Here is a 20,410-nt window from a genome sequence, read left to right as displayed (position 1 = left end):
TCTAAGAGTGATTACAGCTGTGTGTCTTTATGGGTCTCTAAGAGTGATTACAGCTGTGTGTCTTTATGGGTCTCTAAGAGTGATTACAGCTGTGTGTCTTTATGGGTCTCTAAGAGTGATTACAGCTGTGTGTCTTTATGGGTCTCTAAGAGTGATTACAGCTGTGTGTCTTTATGGGTAAATCTCTAAGAGCGATTACAGCTGTGTGTCTTTATGGGTAAATCTCTAAGAGCGATTACTGCTGTGTGTCTTTATGGGTAAATATCTAAGAGCGATTACAGCTGTGTGTCTTTATGGGTACATCTCTAAGAGCGATTACTGCTGTGTGTCTTTATGTAAATCTCTAAGAGCGATTACTGCTGTGTGTCTTTATGGGTAAATATCAAAGAGCGATTACAGCTGTGTGTCTTTATGGGTAAATCTCTAACTTTATGGGTAAATATCTAAGAGCGATTACAGCTGTGTGTAGAGCTTTCCACACCTGGATTGAAAAACATAATTCCTCTTTGATATTATGGGATATTGTGTGAAGACCAGTTAACTTTAAATTCAGCCTGTAACACAACAACATGTGTAAAAAGTCAAGGAGTGTGAATACTTTCTGAAGGTACTGTATATCATTCCTGCATGAGAACAATTATTCCTCTAAAATTAAAAATGACATCACAAGCCCTGTGCTTTTAAAAGGCTGTGTTTGTGCATGTTTAGAGCAACACCATCAGGTAAAAAATCGGACTTAGGTCACGTCACAAATCCCTTTTTTGTGTTGAAACAGGTATCTGGATTATTCCCTGGATCCAGCTAAGATCCGAAAGCAGGACTGCACCTCCACCATCAACTACATCGCTGGTAACGTGGTGGGGATGCCCCTGGCCTGGGACTTCATCAGGGCTAGGTGGAACTACATCTATACAGAGTAAGTCATCAGGGCTAGGTGGAAATACATCTATACAGAGTAAGTCTAGGTGGAACTACATCTATACAGAGTAAGTCTAGGTGGAACTACATCTATACAGAGTAAGTCTAGGTGGAACTACATCTATGCAGAGTAAGTCTAGGTGGAACTACATCTATACAGAGTAAGTCTAGGTGGAACTACATCTATACAGAGTAAGTCTAGGTGGAACTACATCTATACAGTGTAAGTCTAGGTGGAACTACATCTATACAGAGTAAGTCTAGGTGGAACTACATCTATACAGTGTAAGTAAGTCTAGGTGGAACTACATCTATACAACTACATCTAAGTCTAGGTGGAACTACATCTATACAGTGTAAGTCTAGGTGGAACTACATCTATACAGTGTAAGTCTAGGTGGAACTACATCTATACAGAGTAAGTCATCAGGGCTAGGTGGAACTACATCTATACAGTGTAAGTCTAGGTGGAACTACATCTATACAGAGTAAGTCTAGGTGGAACTACATCTATACAGTGTAAGTCTAGGTGGAACTACATCTATACAGAGTAAGTCTAGGTGGAACTACATCTATACAGTGTAAGGCTAGGTGGAACTACATCTATACAGTGTAAGTCTAGGTGGAACTACATCTATACAGAGTAAGTCATCAGGGCTAGGTGGAACTACATCTATACAGAGTAAGTCTAGGTGGAACTACATCTATACAGTGTAAGTCTAGGTGGAACTACATCTATACAGAGTAAGTCTAGGTGGAACTACATCTATACAGGGTGGAACTACATCTATACAGAGTAAGTCTAGGTGGAACTACATCTATACAGAGTAAGTCTAGGTGGAACTACATCTATACAGAGTCTAAACTACATCTATACAGTCTAGGTGGAACTCTATACATCTATAACAGAGTAAGTCTAGGTGGAACTACATCTATACAGTGTAAGTCTAGGTGGAACTACATCTATACAGTGTAAGTCTAGGTGGAACTACATCTATACAGAGTAAGTCAGGTGGAACTACATCTATACAGGTAAGTCTAGGTGGAACTACATCTATACAGAGTAAGTCTAGGTGGAACTACATCTATACAGTGTAAGTCTACATCTATACAGGTGTCTAGAACTACATCTACATCTATACAGAGTAAGTCTACATCTATACAGGTAAGTCTAGGTGGAACTACATCTATACAGAGTAAGTCTAGGTGGAACTACATCTATACAGTGTAAGTCTAGGTGGAACTACATCTATACAGAGTAAGTCTAGGTGGAACTACATCTATACAGAGTAAGTCTAGGTGGAACTACATCTATACAGAGTAAGTCTAGGTGGAACTACATCTATACAGAGTAAGTCTAGGTGGAACTACATCTATACAGAGTAAGTCTAGGTGGAACTACATCTATACAGAGTAAGTCTAGGTGGAACTACATCTATACAGAGTGGAACTACATCTAGGGCTAGGTGGAACTACATCTATACAGAGTAAGTCTAGGTGGAACTACATCTATACAGAGTAAGTCAGGTGGAACTACATCTATACAGAGTAAGTCTAGGTGGAACTACATCTATACAGAAGTCTAGGTGGAACTACATCTATACAGAGTAAGTCTAGGTGGAACTACATCTATACAGAGTAAGTCTAGGTGGAACTACATCTATACAGAGTAAGTCTAGGTGGAACTACATCTATACAGTGTAAGTCTAGGTGGAATCTACATCTATACAGAGTAAGTCTACATCTATACAGAGTAAGTCTAGGTGGAACTACATCTATACAGAGTAAGTCTAGATGGAACTACATCTATACAGAGTAAGTCTAGGTGGAACTACATCTATACAGAGTAAGTCTAGGTGGAACTACATCTATACAGAGTAAGTCTAGATGGAACTACATCTATGCAGTGTAAGTCTAGGTGGAACTACATCTATACAGAGTAAGTCTAGGTGGAACTACATCTATACAGAGTAAGTCTAGGTGGAACTACATCTATACAGAGTAAGTCTAGGTGGAACTACATCTATACAGAGTAAGTCTAGGTGGAACTACATCTATACAGAGTAAGTCTAGTGGAACTACATCTATACAGAGTAAGTCTAGGTGGAACTACATCTATACAGAGTAAGTCTAGGTGGAACTACATCTATACAGTGTAAGTCTAGGTGGAACTACATCTATACAGAGTAAGTCTAGGTGGAACTACATCTATACAGAGTAAGTCTAGGTGGAACTACATCTATACAGAGTAAGTCTAGGTGGAACTACATCTATACAGAGTAAGTCATACAGGTAAGTCTAGGTGGAACTACATCTATACAGAGTAAGTCAGGTGGAACTAGGAGTAAGTCTAGGTGGAACTACATCTATACAGTGTAAGTCTAGGTGGAACTACATCTATACAGTGTAAGTCTAGGTGGAACTACATCTATACAGTGTAAGTCTAGGTGGAACTACATCTATACAGAGTAAGTCTAGGTGGAACTACATCTATACAGTGTAAGTCTAGGTGGAACTACATCTATACAGAGTAAGTCTAGGTGGAACTACATCTATACAAGTAAGTCATCTAGGTGGAACTACATCTATACAGAGTAAGTCTAGGTGGAACTACATCTATACAGAGTAAGTCTAGGTGGAACTACATCTATACAGAGTAAGTCTAGGTGGAACTACATCTATACAGAGTAAGTCTAGGTGGAACTACATCTATACAGAGTAAGTCTAGGTGGAACTACATCTATACAGAGTAAGTCTAGGTGGAACTACATCTATACAGAGTAAGTCTAGATGGAACTACATCTATGCAGTGTAAGTCTAGGTGGAACTACATCTATACAGAGTAAGTCTAGGTGGAACTACATCTATACAGAGTAAGTCTAGGTGGAACTACATCTATACAGAGTAAGTCTAGATGGAACTACATCTATACAGAGTAAGTCATCAGGGCTAGGTGGAACTACATCTATACAGAGTAAGTCTAGGTGGAACTACATCTATACAGAGTAAGTCTAGGTGGAACTACATCTATACAGTGTAAGTCTAGGTGGAACTACATCTATACAGAGTAAGTCTAGGTGGAACTACATCTATACAGAGTAAGTCTAGGTGGAACTACATCTATACAGAGTAAGTCTAGGTGGAACTACATCTATACAGAGTAAGTCTAGGTGGAACTACATCTATACAGAGTAAGTCTAGGTGGAACTACATCTATACAGAGTAAGTCTAGATGGAACTACATCTATACAGAGTAAGTCATCAGGGCTAGGTGGAACTACATCTATACAGAGTAAGTCTAGATGGAACTACATCTATGCAGTGTAAGTCTAGGTGGAACTACATCTATACAGAGTAAGTCTAGGTGGAACTACATCTATACAGAGTAAGTCTAGGTGGAACTACATCTATACAGAGTAAGTCATCAGGGCTAGGGGAACTACATCTCTACAGAGTAAGTCTAGATGGAACTACATCTATGCAGTGTAAGTCTAGGTGGAACTACATCTATATGGTGTAAGTCTAGGTGGAACTACATCTATACGGTGTAAGTCTAGATGGAACTACATGTATACAGAGTAAGTCTAGGTGGAACTACATCTATACAGTGTAAGTCTAGGTGGAACTACATCTATACAGTGTAAGTCTAGGTGGAACTACATCTATACAGTGTAAGTCTAGGTGGAACTACATCTATACAGTGTAAACTACATCTATACAGAGTAAGTCTAGGTGGAACTACATCTATACAGGGCAGTGTAGTGGAACTACATCTAGAGTAAGTCTAGGTGGAACTACATCTATACAGAGTAAGTCATCAGGGCTAGGTGGAACTACATCTATACAGAGTAAGTCTAGGTGGAACTACATCTATACAGTGTAAGTCTAGGTGGAACTACATCTATACAGTGTAAGTCTAGGTGGAACTACATCTATACAGAGTAAGTCTAGGTGGAACTACATCTATACAGTGTAAGTCTAGGTGGAACTACATCTATACAGAGTAAGTCTAGGTGGAACTACATCTATACAGAGTAAGTCTAGGTGGAACTACATCTATACAGAGTAAGTCTAGGTGGAACTACATCTATACAGAGTAAGTCTAGGTGGAACTACATCTATACAGTGTAAGTCTAGGTGGAACTACATCTATACAGAGTAAGTCTAGGTGGAACTACATCTATACAGTGTAAGTCTAGGTGGAACTACATCTATACAGAGTAAGTCTAGGTGGAACTACATCTATACAGTGTAAGTCTAGGTGGAACTACATCTATACAGTGTAAGTCTAGGTGGAACTACATCTATACAGAGTAAGTCATCTAGGTGGAACTACATCTATACAGTGTAAGTCTAGGTGGAACTACATCTATACAGAGTAAGTCTAGGTGGAACTACATCTATACAGAGTAAGTCTAGGTGGAACTACATCTATAAGTCTAGGTGTAAGTCTAGGTGGAACTACATCTATGCAGTGTAAGTCTAGGTGGAACTACATCTATGCAGTGTAAGTCTAGGTGGAACTACATCTATGCAGTGTAAGTCTAGGTGGAACTACATCTATGCAGTGTAAGTCTAGGTGGAACTACATCTATACAGTGTAAGTCTAGGTGGAACTACATCTATACAGAGTAAGTCTAGGTGGAACTACATCTATACAGAGTAAGTCTAGGTGGAACTACATCTATGCAGTGTAAGTCTAGGTGGAACTACATCTATACAGTGTAAGTCTAGGTGGAACTACATCTATACAGAGTAAGTCTAGGTGGAACTACATCTATGCAGTGTAAGTCTAGGTGGAACTACATCTATGCAGTGTAAGTCTAGGTGGAACTACATCTATACAGTGTAAGTCTAGGTGGAACTACATCTATACAGAGTAAGTCTAGGTGGGGCTACATCTATACAGAGGAGGTCATCAGTGTAAGTCTAGGTGGGGCTATTGGACATCATGTAACTGTGAATATGTATCAGAGAAACTGATGTTTATTCACTAAGTAAAGATAATAATAATACATCGTTGTACCTGGCAGATATGGTGGTGGATCCTTCTCATTCTCTAACCTCATCAACGGTGTGACCAGGAGATTCTCTACTGAGTTTGAGCTGAAGCAGGTTGGTACTGAGCTGAATCAGGAGAGCTACCCTCCTGTAAGGTTTTCACCCTAATCCTGTTCCTGGAGAGCTACCCTCCTGTAAGGTTTTCACCCTAATCCTGTTCCTGGAGAGCTACCCTCCTGTAAGGTTTTCACCCTAATCCTGTTCCTGGAGAGCTACCCTCATGATATGGTTTTGGACCTAATCCTGTTCCTGGAGAGCTACCCTCCTGTTTTCACCCTAATCCTTCCTGGAGACTACATCTATACAGGTAAGTCTAGGTGGAACTCCTGGAGAGCTACCCTCCTGTAAGGTTTTCACCCTAATCCTGTTCCTGGAGAGCTACCCTCCTGTAAGGTTTTCACCCTAATCCTGTTCCTGGAGAGCTACCCTCCTGTAAGGTTTTCACCCTAATCCTGTTCCTGGAGAGCTACCCTCCTGTAAGGTTTTCACCCTAATCCTGTTCCTGGAGAGCTACCCTCCTGTAAGGTTTTCACCCTAATCCTGTTCCTGGAGAGCTACCCTCCTGTAAGGTTTTCACCCTAATCCTGTTCCTGGAGAGCTACCCTCCTGTAAGGTTTTCACCCTAATCCTGTTCCTGGAGAGCTACCCTCCTGTAAGGTTTTCACCCTAATCCTGTTCCTGGAGAGCTTACCCTCCTGTAAGGTTTTCAAAGGTTAGTGAACCCTGGGTTGAAACCTACATTACGGTAGCTCTCCAGGAACAGGGTTGGAGTTAAAACCTGTATTTCTCCAGGAACAGGGTTGGAGTTAAAACCTACAGGACAGTAGATCTCTCCAGGAACAGGGTTGAGCAGCCCTGGGCTGTGTGGAACTACATCTATGCAGAGTAAGTCTAGGTGGAACTACATCTATGCAGAGTAAGTCATCAGAGCTGAATGGATGAATGGATGGATGGTCTGTTTGTTGGGGGGGGGTTACAGATACAGTTTAATAAGGTATCAATTAGACTAGAGGTATATGTATGGATGGATGGTCTGTTTGTTGGGGGGGGTTACAGATACAGTTTAATAAGGTATCAATTAGACTAAGGTATATGTATGGATGGATGGTCTGTTTGTTGGGGGGGTAGATACAGTTTAATAAGGTATAAATTAGACTAGAGTGTATGTATGAATGGATGGTCTGTTTGTTGGGGGGGGGGGCAGAGCTTGTTTTCCTCCTTCTCAAATGAGTTAGAAACGACAACATTGTTGAGTCAGTATTGTGATTTCTACCATGTTTCTATAATTGCAGCTGAAGCAGTTTAAAGAGGACAATGCCCGTGTGGGGTTTGGCTCGGGGACGCTGGCTCTGGAGCAGGCTATTGAGAGGACTACGGCCAACATCAAATGGGTGGCGGAGAACCAGGAGCATGTTATGAAGTGGTTGGCCAATGAATGTACGTGAAATACCCCCCACTACAGCACCGTGCGACCAGGCCAATGGTGTTACTGCTTACTGAACCATCAGGGATATACAGACTGTATTAAACAGACCACAAACATGGGGCTGTGTGACCCAAATGGCACCCTATTCCCTGTATAGCATGCTACATAGGGCTCTGGTTAAAAAGAGTGCACTCCATAGGGAATAGGGAGCCATTTGGGACAGAGATGTGCTGTATAATGATGAATGGACCAAAATCATGTTGTTACTTGAATCATGTGCATCCATTTTGGATTGTCAGTTTTTCATGTTCTCATGTTAATAAATGTCTGCCAATAAACGATCAGTTAATATCGTCAGTTTCCAATCTCCCCAATATGTTCCTGGTCTTTACCTTCAGTTTCCAATCTCCCCAATATGTTCCTGGTCTTTACCTTCAGTTTCCAATCTCCCCAATATGTTCCTGGTCTTTACCTTCAGTTTCCAATCTCCCCAATATGTTCCTGGTCTTTACCTTCAGTTTCCAATCTCCCCAATATGTTCCTGGTCTTTACCTTCAGTTTCCAATCTCCCCAATATGTTCCTGCTCTTTACCTTCAGTTGGTTATTGGAAATCTGACACAGTTTCCTTCTTTACAGAAGGATGCACTGGATTTCTATAACAAAAAGGACAATATCTCAGTAACTACGGTCAAAATAGAAAATGACTCCTTTTCATTAAATTATATATATATTTTAGAACGTGTTGCAGTTGTTATTGTGACTGACCAGTTCGATTTGGACTGATGTAGCAAGCAAATAGTGTTTTTTACATCGGATAAAAGTAGAGATTCAGACCTACTGGTATATCATACACTACAGAGGAACAATGAGAAAGTAATTCTGCTTTGAAAGTTAATAAACTTGTAAACTCACTTTTGAGGAAATGGCCCTTGAATGGTTTTGGTACCTACTGGAAAGCTCTTCTTGGTCTACACCCATTCAGCGTAGTTCCCACCCTCTTAAGCCTGGGCCCCACCCATCTCTTTAAGGATTCACATGTCGTGTACTAAACAACCAAAGATTTCAAGACTAAAGGTTGGTTTATACTATGTCTATCGACAGTTGTACAATGAAATCATGAATATTCTATGGTCGTCCGACTTCAAACTTCACGTTGTCGTTATGAAAAAGTTTAAAGGAAAAAACTACAGGCTGCATGACATCAGCAGCCTGGTGGCCCAAAATAGCATAACTAGTGTATTTTAACACCAATAGCCCCACCCCTTTAAACATGAATTTTGTAAATGTCAATCTAGCAAACCAGGCAACTAAAAGCAACTTTGGTTTCTAGTTGGTTGGCTAGATAGCTAATGGTAAGTTAGCTGGCTAGCCAGTTCAAATAATGACCAGATATCTGAAAACGTCTTCATTTTAGCTTATTTGTCTTCATTATTACAGTAAAATAAACTCACAAAGGCTATATACATGGGGTACTGGTACAGAGTCAATGTGGAGGCTATATACAGGGTGTTACAGTCCAGAGTCAATGTGGAGACTATATACAGGGTGTACCGGTACAGAGTCAATGTGGAGGCAATATACAGGGTGTTACAGTACAGAGTCAATGTGGAGGCTATATACAGGGGGTACCGGTACAGAGTCAATGTGGAGACTATATACAGGGTGTTAAGGTACAGAGTCAATGTGGAGGCAATATACAGGGTGTTACAGTACAGAGTCAATGTGGAGGCTATATACAGGGTGTTACAGTACAGAGTCAATGTGGAGGCTATATACAGGGTGTTACAGTACAGAGTCAATGTGGAGACTATATACACGGGGTACTGGTACAGAGTCAATGTGGAGGCTATATACAGGGGGTACCGGTACAGAGTCAATGTGGAGGCTATATACAGGGTGTTACAGTACAGAGTCAATGTGGATGCTATATAGAGGAGGTACTGGTACAGAGTCAATGTGGAGGCTATATACAGAGTGTTACAGTACAGAGTCAATGTGGAGACTATATACACGGGGTACTGGTACAGAGTCAATGTGGAGGCTATATACAGGGGTACCGGTACAGAGTCAATGTGGAGGCTATATACAGGGGTACTGGTACAGAGTCAATGTGGAGGCTATATACAGGGGGTACAGACAGAGTCAATGTGGAGGCTATATACAGGGGTACCGGTACAGAGTCAATGTGGAGGCTATATACAGGGGTACCGTACAGAGTCAGTGTGGAGGCTATATACAGGGGGTACCGGTACAGAGTCAATATACAGGGGATACTGGTACAGAGTCAGTGTGGAGGCTATATACAGGGGGTACCGGTACAGAGTCAATGTGGAGGCTATATACAGGGGGTACCGGTACAGAGTCAATATACAGGGGATACTGGTACAGAGTCAGTGTGGAGGCTATATACAAGGGGTACCGGTACAGAGTCAATGTGGAGTCTATATACAGGGGGTACCGGTACAGAGTCAGTGTGGAGGCTATATACAGGGGGTACCGGTACAGAGTCAGTGTGGAGGCTATATACAGGGGGTACCGGTACAGAGTCAATGTGGAGGCTATATACAGGAGTAACCGGTACAGAGTCAATATACAGGGGGTACTGGTACAGAGTCAGTGTGGAGGCTATATACAAGGGGTACCGGTACAGAGTCAATGTGGAGTCTATATACAGGGGGTACCGGTACAGAGTCAGTGTGGAGGCTATATACAGGGGGTACCAACCTTTCGGTTACTAGTCCAACACTCTAACCACTAGGCTACCCTGCCGCCCCGGCGGGGGTGCACCGGTACAGAGTCAATGTGGAGTCTATATACAGAAACACCAGGTAAACCAGGAAACACCAGGTAGGGGGGGGTGGTTCCCCTTTCAGCCCTGTAGGAAACACCAGGGAGGGGGGGCTATATACAAGGGGTACCGGTACAGAGTCGGTTCCCCTTGCTGCCCCGTAGGAAACACCAGGGAGGGAGGGGTGGTTCCCCTTTCAGCCCCGTAGGAAACACCAGGGAGGGAGGGGTGGTTCCCTTTCAGCCCTGTAGGAAACACCAGGGAGGGAGGGGTGGTTCCCCTTTCAGCCCTGTAGGAAACACCAGGTAGGGAGGGGTGGTTCCCCTTTCAGCCATGTAGGAAACACCAGGGAGGGAGGGGTGGTTCCCCTTTCAGCCCTGTAGGAAACACCAGGTAGGGAGGGGTGGTTCCCCTTTCAGCCCTGTAGGAAACACCAGGGAGGGAGGGGTGGTTCCCCTTTCAGCCCTGTAGGAAACACCAGGGAGGGAGGGGTGGTTCCCCTTTCAGCCCTGTAGGAAACACCAGGGAGGGAGGGGTGGTTCCCCTTTCAGCCCTGTAGGAAACACCAGGTAGGGAGGGGTGGTTCCCCTTTCAGCCATGTAGGAAACACCAGGGAGGGAGGGGTGGTTCCCCTTTCAGCCCTGTAGGAAACACCAGGGAGGGAGGGGTGGTTCCCCTTTCAGCCCTGTAGGAAACACCAGGTAGGGAGGGGTGGTTCCCCTTTCAGCCCTGTAGGAAACACCAGGGAGGGAGGGGTGGTTCCCCTTTCAGCCCTGTAGGAAACACCAGGTAGGGAGGGGTGGTTCCCCTTTCAGCCCTGTAGGAAACACCAGGTAGGGGGGGGGGTTCCCCTTTCAGCCCTGTAGGAAACACCAGGTAGGGAGGGGTGGTTCCCCTTTCAGCCCTGTAGGAAACACCAGGTAGGGAGGGGTGGTTCCCCTTTCAGCCCTGTAGGAAACACCAGGGAGGGAGGGGTGGTTCCCCTTTCAGCCCTGTAGGAAACACCAGGTAGGGGGGGGGGCGGTTCCCCTTCCACTTTATACAGGGAAAGATTTCAACACTTTATACAGGGAAAGATCTTCCATCCAGAAACAGGAAGGAAGGATAAAGTACAACAGCTTGTCAGCAATCTGTTATCCACACATCTTTATGACTATTGATTAGAACTCTCAGGTTGTCCCGGGCTGGGGGATCAACTATTAATTAACCCAGCTGATTAGAACTCTCAGGTTGTCCCGGGCTGGGGGATCAACTATTAATTAACCCAGCTGATAGGAACTCTCAGGTTGTCCCGGGCTGGGGGATCAACTATTAACCAGGCGTATTGTGGGAGTTCCTCAGAGGGCATAAATAAGAAACACATTCCCCTCTGGGTCCATCTAGGTCCCCCTCTCTCTTTCTGCCTTTCTGTCTATCTGTCAGTCAGTCATTACACTACCCTCAGATAGACAGATATCTGTTACAGACATGGGGAAAGGGTTCTTCATCAGCAAGACTTTGGGGATAGTTGGTGTGATCGTGGGGACTGGAGTGGTGGCCACCATCATCGCCCTGTCAGTGGTCTATAGCCAGGAGAAGGCCAAGATCAATGAGGCAGTGAATCCCCCCACTACTCCCTCCACTCCCTGGGAACACTACAGACTGCCTGACTCCCTGTCTCCTGTCTCCTACAACATCACCCTCTGGCCTCGACTGGTTGTCAACGCCTCTACTGGCCTCTACATCTTCACAGGACAGTCAGCTGTGGTGTTCCAGTGTAAGAAGGACACAGATCTGATCCTCATCCACGCTAACAAGCTGAACCTGACTCTGCTCAGCCTGATTAGCCGGGATGGAGCTACTGCTCCCACCATAAAGAAAAGCTGGCTGGAGGTTCCTACTCAATTCTTAGTGATCCAGCTGAATAGTAATCTGATGGCAGGAAGACAGTATGAGCTGTACACAGAGTTTATAGGAGAACTGGCTGATGACCTGGGAGGCTTCTACAGGAGTGAATATACAGAGGGGACCAGTCCCCCGGTGAGAAAGTAAGCAAAACATTAATAATAATTTCCAACCCACGTTTAAAAACAGTGTCAGATGTTGCCTAACACTGTAAAGTTGGTTGCAAGGTCGAATCTCCAAGCTGACAAGGTAAAAATCGGACTTAAGTTAAATAAAGGTAAAATAAATAAACCTATTCTATTAAATTTGACTGAAATCAAATAACATCTTTGACAGATCAATGTGATTTGTTTAACTGAATGAATCTTCTAAATTGCGTTAATCACCTCATGCGTTTCCACATTGAATAGTGTCAGGGTAGTGCAGTGGAGGCAGCTTATTAGAAGAGTTGGAGGCTGATTGGGGCCGTGGCTTTCAGGTTGGTATTTTTGCACACCCATCAGAATGAATGTCATTCCAGTTAATCTGATCAATTGACATAATCTCCTACACAGCCACAATCTGTAATGATACTTGCATAAAATACACTGTGAAAACTTGACTGATATTGTTTCTGTTGTTCATCTGAACTGCTGTTATTGATTGGTAAAGCTTTGGGTTGTTTGAACAACCTATTCAATTTGTCTGAAGTCAAACAATGAATTTGGGAGATCATTGTGTGTAAGGGGTGCGTAACTGGTGGCAGGGAAGTCAAACGCAGGAGAGCAGAACTTGGTGAATACCCGGAGCAGTTTAATATATAAACTAACGGCATACAAAACAACAAACACATGGGTACAAAACCCATAGCGCACCAGTAACACATAGCACATGGGTACAAAACCAGTAACACATAGCACATGGGTACAAAACCAGTAACACATAGCACATGGGTACAAAACCCATAGCGCAACAGTAACACATAGCACATGGGTACAAAACCAGTAACACATAGCACATGGGTACAAAACCCATAGCGCACCAGTAACACATAACACATGGGTACAAAACCAGTAACACATAGCACATGGGTACAAAACCAGTAACACACCAGTAACACATAACACATGGGTACAAAACCCATAGTGCACCAGTAACACATAACACATGGGTACAAAACCAGTAACACATAACACATAGGACATGGGTACAAAACCAGTAACACACCAAAACCAGTAACACATAACACATGGGTACAAAACCAGTAACACATAGCACATGGGTACAAAACCAGTAACACACCAGTAACACATAACACATGGGTACAAAACCCACATAGCACATGGGTACAAAACCAGTAACACCAGTAACACATAGCACATGGGTACAAAACCAGTAGTGCACCAGTAACACATAGCACATGGGTACAAAACCAGTAATACACCAGTAACACATAGCACATGGGTACAAAACCAGTAGTAACACATAGCACATGGGTACAAAACCAGTAACACATAACACATGGGTACAAAACCAGTAACACATAGCACATGGGTACAAAACCAGTAACACACCAGTAACACATAGCACATGGGTACAAAACCAGTAGCGCACCAGTAACACATAGCACATGGGTACAAAACCAGTAGCGCACCAGTAACACATAGCACATGGGTACAAAACCAGTAACACACCAGTAACACATAGCACATGGGTACAAAACCAGTAACACACCAGTAACACATAGCACATGGGTACAAAACCAGTAACACACCAGTAACACATAGCACATGGGTACAAAACCAGTAACACACCAGTAACACATAGCACATGGGTACAAAACCTGTAACACATAGCACATGGGTACAAAACCAGTAGCGCACCAGTAACATAGCACATGGGTACAAAACCAGTAGCGCACCAGTAACACATAGCACATGGGTACAAAACCAGTAACACACCAGTAACACATAGCACATGGGTACAAAACCAGTAACACATAGCACATGGGTACAAAACCAGTAACACACCAGTAACACATAGCACATGGGTACAAAACCAGTAACACACCAGTAACACATAGCACATGGGTACAAAACCAGTAACACACCAGTAACACATAGCACATGGGTACAAAACCAGGTACAAAACCAGGGTACAAAACCAGTACCAGTAACACATAGCACATGGGTACAAAACCAGTAACACACCAGTAACACATAGCACATGGGTACAAAACCAGTAACACACATAGCACATGGGTACAAAACCAGTAACACAGTAACACATAGCACATGGGTACAAAACCAGTAACACACCAGTAACACATAGCACATGGGTACAAAACCAGTAACACACCAGTAACACATAGCACATAACACATAGCACATGGGTACAAACCAGTAACACACCAGTAACACATAGCACATGGTTACAAAACCAGTAACACACCAGTAACACATAGCACATGGGTACAAAACCCATAGCGCACCAGTAACACATAACACATGGGTACAAAACCAGTAACACATAGCACATGGGTACAAAACCAGTAATACACCAGTAACACATAGCACATGGGTACAAAACCAGTAACACACCAGTAACACATAGCACATGGGTACAAAACCAGTAACACACCAGTAACACATAGCACATGGGTACAAAACCAGTAACACACCAGTAACACATAGCACATGGGTACAAAACCAGTAACACACCAGTAACACATAGCACATGGGTACAAAACCAGTAACACATAGCACATGGGTACAAAACCAGTAACACACCAGTAACACATAGCACATGGGTACAAAACCAGTAACACACCAGTAACACATAGCACATGGTTACAAAACCAGTAACACACCAGTAACACATAGCACATGGGTACAAAACCAGTAACACACCAGTAACACATAGCACATGGGTACTAAACCAGTAACACATAGCACGAGTACTTACAAAATAAACAATTCCCGACACGGACATGGGGGAAACAGAGGGAAAATATACAACATGTAATTAGGGAGTTGAAACCAGGTGAGTGTGAAAACAAGACAAAACAAATGGAACATGAAAAATGGATCGGCGATGGCTAGAAGACCGGTGACGTCGACCGCCGAACACCGCCCGAACAAGGAGAGGAACCGACTTCGGAAGAAGTCGTGACATTGTGCTTTTTAGAAGTGATTGAAAGTTCTACATTTCTTTCAACCCATCATGCACCTTGCCACCCGTCAGAGTGGATGTCATTCAAGTGAAAGGCTTCTTGTACACTGCCTGCACTGAATCTATAATGATACTTAGAAACCTGGTTAAGGCTTCCTTTGTTAAGATGTCTCCATTTGGCTACAATGGTTTGAATCCCCGAGCCGAGGTGATAAATCTGCCGATGTGTCCCTGAGAAAGGCATTTTTTCAATTTTTGCTTAAAATTACATACCCAAATTTAACTGCATGTAGCTCAGGCCCTGAAGCATATTATTGGTACCATTTGAAAGGAAACACTTTGACGTTTGTGGAAATGTGAAAGGAATGTAGGAGAATATAACACATTAGATCTGGTAGAAGATAATACAAAGAAAAAACCAACCGTTATTTTGTATTGTTTTTGTACCATCATCTTTGAAATGCAAAAGAAAGGCCATAATGTATTATTCCATCCCAGGTGCAATTTACATTTTGTGTGTGTGTATGTGCAAAGTTTATACTGATCCATTTGTATCAAATGTGCCTCATTTGTTTATTAATAACTTTTCATGTTTAAAACTGTGCACTCTTCTCAAACAATAGCATGGTATTCTTTCACTGTAATAGCTACAGTACATTGGACACTGTAATTTTATTTAATATTATTGAACCAGTGTATTATTTAATATTATTGAACCAGTGTATTATTTAATGTTATTGAACCAGTGTATTATTTAATATTATTGAACCAGTGTATTATTTAATGTTATTGAACCAGTGTATTATTTAATGTTATTGAACCAGTGTATTATTTAGTGTATTATTTAATATTATTGAACCAGTGTATTGAACCAGTGTATTATTTAATATTATTGAACCAGTGTATTATTTAATGTTATTGAACCAGTGTATTATTTAATATTATTGAACCAGTGTATTATTTAATGTTATTGAACCAGTGTATTATTTAATGTTATTGAATCAAATCAAATCAATCAAATCAAATTGATTCATATAGCCCTTCATACATCAGCTGATATCTCAAAGTGCTGTACAGAAAACCACAAACATCAAGCAATGCAGGTGTAGAAGCATTGAACAGTGTATTATTTAATGTTATTGAACCAGTGTATTATTTAATATTATTGAACCAGTGTATTATTTAATGTTATTGAACCAGTGTATTATTTAATGTTATTGAACCAGTGTATTATTTAATATTATTGAACCAGTGTATTATTTAATGTTATTGAACCAGTGTATTATTTAATGTTATTGAACCAGTGTATTATTTAATATTATTGAACCAGTGTATTATTTAATGTTATTGAACCAAATCAAATCAAATCAAATCAAATCGGTTCAATAACCAGTGTATTATTTAATGTTATTGAACCAGTGTATTATTTAATATTATTGAACCAGTGTATTATTTAATATTATTGAACCAGTGTATTATTTAATATTATTGAACCAGTGTATTATTTAATATTATTGAACCAGTGTATTATTTAATGTTATTGAACCAGTGTATTATTTAATATTATTGAACCAGTGTATTATTTAATGTTATTGAACCAGTGTATTATTTAATATTATTGAACCAGTGTATTATTTAATATTATTGAACCGGTGTAATTTGTTGAGGAATTGATTGAACTGCTTGTACCACAATGCACAGGTAAAAACCAAGGTTACACATCAACTCTGAACAAGATGGAAGAAATAGGTGCATTTACATGAAGTAATATTTCATACTCAACTGAACTTTGGCCTTTACAGGGACTTGAGTCATTGACTTTTAATCACTTGAAGTAATTTGTTGACGTTGATCCAAGGATGAATTGAACCCTGTAATACAGAGTGTTGATTCATTGGTGGCACCTTCATTGGGGAGAACAGGCTCATTCTAATGACTGGAGCGGAATAGGTGGAACGGTAACAAATACATCAAGCAGGTGTTTGATGCCATTCCAGTTGCTCCGTTCCGGACATTATGATGAGCCGTCCCCTCTCAGCAGCCTCCTGTTGTATACAATGGGAGCAGTTCAATATGTTCCATGTACAATGTATTCTAAACATTCTGACCAGTTTACCATCAGAGCTTTAGACTTATAGTCCTTGAACTAAGACACACAGTATCTGTACCTTTCAATGTGAACTTCAAACCGCTTCAATTGCTGATAAAATTGCACAAGCATTTCGCTACACACGCAATAACATCTGTTTAACCATGTGACCAATAAAAGTTGATTTGAAAAGAGTCTTATCCGACAGCAGCTACAATATGAATGTATTGACCCTGCTCTCAGAGTCACTATGTCTAACTGTAACAGTCTTGTGGTACAGCAGTAATAACAAGCACAACATATTTCAATAATAGATAATAGATAAAAGACAATAGATAATAGATAATAGCTACAATATGCAGTATGATTGTGTGTCACCTACAGTCACCATGTTTAAACTGTAACAGTTTAGTCTTCAGTACTGTAGTAATACCAGTTGCTGTGTGTGTTGGTAGAGTTGTAGCAACCACTCAGATGCAGCCTGTGGACGCCAGGAAAGCCTTCCCCTGCTTTGATGAACCTGCCATGAAGGCTGTGTTCCACATGACCCTCCTCCATGCACATGGAACAGTGGCTCTGGCCAATGGCATGAATCTAAGTAAGCATGGAACCCTGGCTCTGGCCAATGGCATGAATCTAGGTAAGCGTGGAACCCTGATCTCTGTCCAATGGCATGAATCTAGGTAAGTATGGAACCCTGATCTCTGTCCAATGGCATGAATCTAGGTAAGCGTGGAACCCTGATCTCTGTCCAATGGCATGAATCTAGGTAAGTATGGAACCCTGGTCTCTGTCCAATGGCATGAATCTAGGTAGGCATGTAACCCTGATCTCTGGCCAATGGCATGAATCTAGGTAAGCATGGAACCCTGGCTCTGTCCAATGGCATGAATCTAGGTAAGCATGGAACCCTGATCTCTGTCCAATGGCATGAATCTAGGTAAGCATGGAACCCTGATCTCTGTCCAATGGCATGAATCTAGGTAAGCATGGAACCCTGATCTCTGGCCAATGGCATGAATCTAGGTAAGCATGGAACCCTGATCTCTGGCCAATGGCATGAATCTAGGTAAGTATGGAACCCTGATCTCTGGCCAATGGCCAATGGCATGAATGGCTGAATCTAGGTAAGTATGGAACCCTGATCTCTGGCCAATGGCATGCATCTAGGTAAGCATGGAACCCTGATCTCTGGCCAATGGCATGAATCTAGGTAAGTATGGAACCCTGATCTCTGGCCAATGGCATGCATCTAGGTAGGCATGGAACCCTGATCTCTGGCCAATGGCATGAATCTAGGTAAGTATGGAACCCTGATCTCTGGCCAATGGCATGAATCTAGGTAAACATGGAACCCTGATCTCTGGCCAATGGCATGAATCTAGGTAAGCATGGAACCCTGATCTCTGGCCAATGGCATGAATCTAGGTAAGTATGGAACCCTGATCTCTGTCCAATGGCATGAATCTAGGTAGGCATGGAACCCTGATCTCTGGCCAATGGCATGAATCTAGGTAAGCATGGAACCCTGATCTCTGGCCAATGGCATGAATCTAGGTAAGTATGGAACCCTGATCTCTGGCCAATGGCATGCATCTAGGTAAGCATGGAACCCTGATCTCTGGCCAATGGCATGAATCTAGGTAAGTATGGAACCCTGATCTCTGGCCAATGGCATGCATCTAGGTAGGCATGGAACCCTGATCTCTGGCCAATGGCATGAATCTAGGTAAACATGGAACCCTGATCTCTGGCCAATGGCATGAATCTAGGTAAGTATGGAACCCTGATCTCTGGCCAATGGCATGCATCTAGGTAAGCATGGAACCCTGGCCAATGGCATGAATCTAGGTAGGCATGGAACCCAGATCTCTGGCCAATGGCATGAGTCTATGTATGTGTGTTGACGGCTGCTTCTAAGTCCAAAGGGGATGGGATCTGTGATCTGTTTCCTAAATTATAGTTAGAGAGTTTAATGCTACAATCTGCTTAAATTGACCTCTCGCGCAAACTCTAAAGAACTGTGAAGAAAAAAATAGCATTGAATTGTTGGGGGGGGAACATTTTCAGAGTAAGCTGCTACACTCTGATATGAGATAAATCATACAAATATCCTTTGTAGGCGTATTCATTGCTGTACTCGATTGATTATATACCAACTTCTGTAACCTTATATAAGTCTATGGTAGAACCTCAGAGTGTTGATGTTGTCACGGTAGGGATCTGACCTCCTGTTGCTGGGGAAACCAATGTGTTGTCACGGTAGGGATCTGAACTCCTGTTGCTGGGGAAACCAACATGTTGTCATGGTAGGGATCTGAACTCCTGTTGCTGGGGCAACCAACGTGTTGTCACGGTAGGGATCTGAACTCCTGTTGCTGGGGAAACCAACATGTTGTCACGGTAGGGATCTGAACTCCTGTTGCTGGGGAAACCAACATGTTGTCTCTGCTACGCTCACTAACCTGTATCTCTCTCTCCACCTGTAGCCTCAGTCAATGTCACTGTCAACGGCCAGGATGTTACTCGGACCAGCTTCCAACCCACACCCCTCATGTCAACCTACCTACTCGCCTTTGTCGTCAGTGAGTTCGGTTTCATCCAGTCACCAGAAGGGGAAAAAGTTTTGGTACATATTTTTTTTAAATTCATCTGCTCTTGTTCTTATTTGTCTACGTTAGCTGCTCTGGGATGTAGTTTCCCCTAGGTACAGATCTAGGATCAGTTTTTCCCTCCCCCAAACCTTACTTCAGTTATCCCAGAACTAAAATGTTGCATAATTTGGTCAGGTGTCTATGTAGTCTGTTCATGAGAGATTACCCAAATCCTAACCTTAAAGGGATACTGCACTTGGAAAGTAGATAAAGGGCCTCATTGTCAAACTGATCCCAGGTCAGCGTCTCCAGGGGGACCTTGGAAAGTAGATAAAGGGCCTCATTGCTGATCAAACTGATCCCAGATCAGCATCTCTAGGGGCAACTTCAGTATACTCTGGCTTCAGGATGAGGGAGACATTATTGGATTGTTTCTCTGTGCTGCCCTCTGTCGGTCTCTACAGATCAGTACAGATAGGAAAGATCAGGGGCCTCATTT

The 20,410-nt window shown here is 42.3% G+C and overlaps 2 protein-coding genes and 1 long non-coding RNA gene across 4 annotated transcripts in view; all 3 read left to right on the top strand.

The window, feature by feature from the left end:
* LOC112253222 (aminopeptidase N) overlaps window positions 1-7,758 on the top strand; it is a 79,555-nt gene extending 71,797 nt beyond the window's left edge. Inside the window, exons 19-21 of one of the 2 annotated variants that reach the window (XM_042316646.1) lie at window positions 776-916; window positions 5,952-6,033; window positions 7,272-7,758. In XM_042316646.1, the coding sequence (XP_042172580.1) occupies window positions 776-916; window positions 5,952-6,033; window positions 7,272-7,424 (376 nt within the window). In that variant the 3' untranslated portion in view covers window positions 7,425-7,758. Of the gene's footprint in view, window positions 1-775; window positions 935-2,774; window positions 2,915-5,951; window positions 6,034-7,271 lie in introns of those variants that run through there. The other variant, XM_042316647.1, reaches the window with a different exon arrangement.
* Window positions 7,759-11,553: 3,795 nt separating this feature from the next.
* Window positions 11,554-20,410, top strand: part of LOC112260931 (aminopeptidase N-like) — a 40,285-nt gene continuing 31,428 nt past the window's right edge. The window contains exons 1-3 of the mRNA XM_042316650.1: window positions 11,554-12,221; window positions 17,773-17,915; window positions 19,807-19,946. Of these exons, the coding sequence (XP_042172584.1) occupies window positions 11,662-12,221; window positions 17,773-17,915; window positions 19,807-19,946 (843 nt within the window). The 5' untranslated portion in view covers window positions 11,554-11,661. The remainder of the gene's footprint in view (window positions 12,222-17,772; window positions 17,916-19,806; window positions 19,947-20,410) is intronic.
* On the top strand, window positions 14,153-14,290 carry LOC121845390. Its single transcript, XR_006082541.1, has 2 exons — window positions 14,153-14,199; window positions 14,231-14,290. It is a non-coding gene; the product is annotated as an uncharacterized LOC121845390 (long non-coding RNA).

Source organism: Oncorhynchus tshawytscha, unplaced genomic scaffold (assembly GCF_018296145.1).
Source record: "Oncorhynchus tshawytscha isolate Ot180627B unplaced genomic scaffold, Otsh_v2.0 Un_contig_4078_pilon_pilon, whole genome shotgun sequence".
Classification (NCBI taxonomy): domain Eukaryota; kingdom Metazoa; phylum Chordata; class Actinopteri; order Salmoniformes; family Salmonidae; genus Oncorhynchus; species Oncorhynchus tshawytscha.
This window is presented reverse-complemented; position numbering and strand designations above follow the sequence as displayed.